At 50.3% G+C, this 5,368-nt stretch overlaps 2 protein-coding genes across 3 annotated transcripts in view; both read right to left on the bottom strand.

Moving 5' to 3' along the window:
• Positions 1-6: 6 nt before the first annotated feature.
• On the bottom strand, positions 7-2,945 carry LOC108251773 (BTB/POZ domain-containing protein 3). 2 transcript variants are annotated; one of them, XM_025003146.2, is made up of 4 exons: positions 2,475-2,945; positions 1,918-2,008; positions 1,726-1,844; positions 7-1,653 (listed from the first exon to the last, which is right to left on the bottom strand). In XM_025003146.2, the coding sequence occupies exons 2-4, from the start codon at positions 1,996-1,998 to the stop codon at positions 621-623; spliced, it is 1,233 nt and encodes a 410-aa protein (XP_024858914.1). In that variant the 5' UTR covers positions 1,999-2,008; positions 2,475-2,945; the 3' UTR covers positions 7-620. The 2 variants fall into 2 exon arrangements, with proteins under 2 accessions (XP_024858914.1, XP_017297682.1); XM_017442193.3 differs by having other exon boundaries at positions 2,450-2,944.
• Positions 2,946-4,110: 1,165 nt separating this feature from the next.
• Positions 4,111-5,368, bottom strand: part of LOC108251774 (striatin) — an 18,781-nt gene continuing 17,523 nt past the window's right edge. Inside the window, exon 18 of the mRNA XM_037975005.1 lies at positions 4,111-5,354. The gene's annotated coding sequence lies outside the window, so the exon portion shown is untranslated. The remainder of the gene's footprint in view (positions 5,355-5,368) is intronic.

Raw genomic sequence — 5,368 nt, 5'->3', positions numbered from 1 at the left:
TGCAGCAGGAACAGTTCTGATGGGCCCAGCTGCAGCAGGAACAGTTCTGATGGGCCCAGGAACATCCACTTTTTTTAAGGCAACCTGCTGAGGAGGAACAGAACCAGAGGGATCCAAAACAAACCTCACATAGAACCCATCCAGATTAAACCTCACATGGAACTGGTCCAGTTGGGCTGAACCTGAATCAGAACCACAAACTGCTCACAGTTATTAAAACACTGACTGAGATTTGTTCTAATGCAGAGGAATGCACATCACGCGCTGCGGTTCCTGTCAGTGTTCTCCATAAGAACAGAGAACCCTGTCAATAAATAAATCTGTAGATGAGCTGCATGGCTGTTTCCTTCATCTTCTCCAGGTTACAGTTAAACCCTAGACTTAGTTTATTCTGCTGGTTCTGATCCGGACCAGAATAAGAACTAAGACTTGTAGTGTGAAACAACTGGACCCGATGCAGAGAGGAGGAGGAGCCTCAGGTTTATTCTGACTCCTCTTCCTCACAGGATCCAACTGGAACCAGAACCAGCAGAGTCCAGAAACTTGAAGCCGGGAGTCCGTCGCTCCTCCTCCAGGTCCATCTCATCATGGAGCAGAACCTCTGCTGCAGCCCGGTCCAATCAGGCGTAGAAGATGAGCTCTGGGATCTGGCCTCCCTGGACTCCGGTTCCGTTGGTACTGTCTGAGGAACACTGGAACTGGAAGGTCACCTTCCCACACTGGACCTCCGTCATGCCCTCCTGTCCGAAGTAGCTGAGCTCGTTCCCGTCCAGAACCACGCTGGCCGTGTAGAAGGTGTCGGGTTCTATCTGAACCGGGTAGTCGAACCAGACGGGGAAGGTGCTGCTGGACCCGTCGGAGAAGTACTTGATGATCCTCTGGGCCATGGGCACGCCCTGACGCTTCAGCTCAATCTTGGCGCTGTACTCGGCAGAACCGCAGCTGGACCCGTACAGGCCGAAGCCGGCGATGAAGACCCGCTTGTCGACAGCGAACTGGATGCTGTCGCAGCGGCCGCGGTACCGCCACTGGTTGCTGCGGTAGGCGCAGGACTGGAAGCGGTGGCAGCGCTGCGGCGACAGGCCTTTCCGGGGTTTGGTGCAGAACAGGAGGTCCGGTTTCTTGGAGGCCGTGTACCACAGGAAGATGTCGTTGGTCTCGTTGAGCGTCAGAACGCCGGACTGAGCCGCTCCGTTGGCGAAGTCCTCCAGCACCATGGTGGGGATGCGGATCAGGTAGATAGCCTTCCCCAGAACCAGCCGCTTGTTCTCGATGCTCGGCACCAGGTCCCGCCTCTGGCATTCGGCCTCGGCCCAGTTCAGCGCCGCCTCGAACACCACCATCTCCTTGGCGTTGAGTGTCTCCCGCCGCAGGATGCTCTCCAGCGTCTGGACGTCGATGTCGCAGAACCCTTCGGACCGCAGCGCCAGCTCGGCCTGGGCGTCGATGACCTCCCAGCAGCGCTGGGTCAGGTCCGGTTCCTCGAACAGGCAGCTCTGGGACAGCAGAACACAAGCGTTCTTAGCGCTCAGGCTCGTCTCCAGGAAGTTGACACAGGCTCGGGCCAGGTGAGGCACGATGTACTTCTTGGCGGCGTAGAGGGTGGCGAGCACCGTGTCGGCGCACAGGTCGATCTCGTCGCAGTAGATGTACCTGCGGCGGACAGAACCCTGGGTCACGCCGAGCCTTCAAAGTCCAAACTAACAGAACCAAAGTTCTACCTACTTCAACATGGCCAGGAAGGATGGTGGCTCCACATCAGGGATCCGGATCTCTTCCTGATCCTCGGCCAGTTCTCCGTAGAACATGGCGTGGAACACGGAACTGCCGACGGCCAGAACGTACTGTTGGGTCGGAGGGACAAAGACTTAGAACCTGTCAATCAAACGAGCTTCATCAGTGAGGAGGAGGGTTTACCTTGTGACCCGGGACTCGCTGGGTCCCTCCTGGTGGTCCGACCACAAAGTGAACATCTGCCATCATCTCATTGTTGAACATGACTGAATTCCTTCAAACACAAACAGAACCTCTCAGGTCTCAGTTTGACCAGAACCACCAGAACCACGAGATGACTTCTGACATCACAGGTCTTTAATTCTCCAGACCTTCCTGTAAATCTGGTTCTGGATCAGCAGCTCAGGACTTCTGAAGACCTTTCAGAGGTTTTCAGCTGTGAGGAGTTTGTTGTCAGAACCTTTTCCTGTCTCAGTGAGGTCAGAGGTCAAAGGTCAAAACACGGACTGAAACTGACAGAGCTGCTGATCCAGAACCACGTTAAAGTCCGGATCTTTGGAGGGAAGTCTGGATCAGGACCGGATCGGGACCGGGCCAGGACTTTTTACTACATCATTTAGTTTAAGGAGTTTAGTTTAGTTTAACCCTGGTCCCGGCTGGTTCTGGTCCCCACTCTGTCCCAGACCCGGTCCCACCCCCCCTGGACCGGACTCACCTCTCCCGGATGGTCGGGTACAGACCCTGCCAGCTGCAGCAGCTCTGCGCGGTGTTGTTGTTGCTGACGTTCTGCCGCTGGTTCTGGTTCTGGTTCTGGTTCTGGATGGAGGCGGACACCAGTTTCTTGGTGGGGAACAGCTCTGCAGCCATCCTCATCCAGTCAGACCGCAGAACGGACCATGGCAGCTCCTGGACCCGAACCGAACCACTCAGACTCCGAGAGGAGCCGAACGGAACTCCATAAATCAGTTGGCTTCTAGCTTTAAGCTAACATTAGCCTTCCGAACCGAACCTTCTGACCCGCCGCCGCTTTAAACCGAACATCGACTGAAGTTTCCGACAGAAAAGCTCCCGAACTGCGGTCCAAACAGACACAGGAGCGATTTAAGAGCAAATTAAACCATTATTATTATCAGAACCGCGAGAAAAGGCTCCGCTTTGTTTACAGTCTGTGGACTACAGAGCCGACAGCCAATCAGAGAGCAGCGTCCACACTTCTTCTTCTTCTGTCGTTTTAATGTTGGCTTAAAGTCAAACAGGTCGATCCACCGCCCCCTGCTGGACGGCAGGGCGCGTTACTCCACAAACACCACAGAAAAATGTTTCACCCATCCATCATCCATCCATCCATCCATCCATCATCCATCCATCCATCCATCCATGCATCCATCCACCCATCCATCCATCCATCCATGATCCATCCATCCATCCATCATCATCCATCCATCATCCATCATCCATCCATCCATCCATCCATCCATCATCCATCCATCATCCATCCATCATCATCCATCCATCATCCATCCATCCATCCATCCATCCATCATCCATCCATCCTCATCCATCCATCATCCATCCATCCATCCATCCATCTTCTTTACCCTCTTCTTCCTCTTTGGGTCGCAGGCAGCTGGTGTCTCCAGCAGACCCTGTGTGAGAGGAAGGGACACCTGGACAGGTCTCCAGTCCCTCACAGAGACTCCTGGACAGGTCTCCAGTTCCTCACAGAGACTCCTGGACAGGTCTCCAGTTCCTCACAGGGACACCTGGACAGGTCTCCAGTCCCTCACAGAGACTCCTGGACAGGTCTCCCGTCCCTTACAGGGACACCTGGACAGGTCTCCAGTCCATCACAGGGACACAGAGACACCCACTCTCACTGAGGGACAGTTTAGAGTCACCTGTGAACCTTACCTGCATGTTTCCGTGGGAGGAAACCGGAGAACCCACAGAGAGAACATGTAACCTGCGACCTTCTCGCTGTGTGGCAGCAGCTCTAACCGCTGCTCCACTGTGTTTCCACCGAATTTTAAATAGATTAGAGAGATGACATTTTCTGCTGAAATACATTGTGAACACTGAGCTGTTAAAGCTAAAAGTAGCAACATGCTAGCTGAAGTAGCAGAACAGTAGCTAAAATAAGACAGAAACAGGCAGGAGGAATCAAGGAATGGAGCTCTCAACGCATCTCTGAAAGTATTTTGTGATAAGTCGAAGCGGTGATCTCCTGAAGGAACCCAAACTCTGAACGTTCTTCCTCTTGCTGAAGACAGACAGGAGAACCTGAGACATTCAGCCTCTGAAATAAAACCCGGTCCTCTGACTGTTCGTACCTCTGAAAACTGACTGCTCCTCACTGTGAACAGAACATTCAGAACGTTCAGAACATTTTCTTTTATTGTTTCCATAAATGAGCCACATTCAGATGTGGAGGAAAATATAACCATGGAACAGGAGAAACAACAACAGCAGCTTTACAGTTTAAATTACAGAATCATTTTACAGCCAGACTGAACCTGGATCAGTTCCATCTCCGATCAACGTTCCATCCGTCCGTTTATCTCAGAGGAAGGATTTATTAAAAACAACTAAATATTCAGAAATGTTGTTGTTTATGGCACAAATTTCAGTAGTTTTAAGAAGTTTATTTAAAAACAAAACCAAACATCCTGACATTTACCAGGAGTCAGATTCAATCAAAGAAACCATTTATTTATTTATTTATCTGCTTTTCTTTATTCCGATCAAATCAGAAACAGAAACTTTTTCTCATTTCAACTGAAGCTAAAAGCTGCAAATGATTGACTTTTATTTTGAAGAGTTTGTTGTCCTTCCTTCATCATTTGACACAAAAGCTTCAGATTTTTAAATTTAAATCCCTTTAACATTTCCAGGGTCGAACAGGAACGGCGGAAACAAGAAAACGTTTTTTTACACTCATTTAGAAATAAAAAAATTAAAATATTTCCCTTAAATTCCCCTTTTCCACTTGGTTAATAAATAGATTTGTTCCAACACAAACTGTACACCAGATTTAGACAAAATAAAAGCCTCTGAGATGAACATTTCAAAATAAAAGCGTGTTGTAGTGCTGAGAGGAGACGATCTTCCAGAAAAAACTTTTCAAGTAAAACAGAATAAAAAAATCTTTACCTGCATCTGAAACACCAAACATTTAGAAAACTACTGAGTCGGAATAATTACACCAAATCTACCGTTTCCAGGCAGTCTCCAGGAGGTTTCCAGGGTGTTTCCAGGCAGTCTCCAGGAGGTTTCCAGGCGGTTTTCAGACAGTTTCCAGGCAGTTTTAGATGGTTTCCAGGCAGTCAATGGGCGGTCTCCAGGCAGTTTCAAGGCAGTTTCCAGGCGGTCTCCAGGAGGTTTTCAGGAGGTCTCCAGGAGGTCTCCAGGAGGTTTCCAGGTGGTTTCCAGGTGGTTTCCAGGCGGTTTCCAGGCGGTCAGCTTCTACAGATCTGAGTTGGTTTCCAACAATCAGCTGATGTCTCAGAAAAATCTCTTGGAGGATTTTGGCCTCAATAAAAAAATAAAACTCCCTCTGCAGCTCGTCTCAGCAGGAGAACCCTGACCTCAGAGACCCTCCTGACCTCAGGGACCCTCCTGACCTCAGGGACCCTCC

Source organism: Kryptolebias marmoratus, linkage group LG3 (assembly GCF_001649575.2).
Source record: "Kryptolebias marmoratus isolate JLee-2015 linkage group LG3, ASM164957v2, whole genome shotgun sequence".
In the NCBI taxonomy this organism is placed as follows: domain Eukaryota; kingdom Metazoa; phylum Chordata; class Actinopteri; order Cyprinodontiformes; family Rivulidae; genus Kryptolebias; species Kryptolebias marmoratus.
The sequence above is the reverse complement of the archived record's forward strand: the minus strand, read 5'-3'. Positions and strand labels throughout refer to the sequence as shown.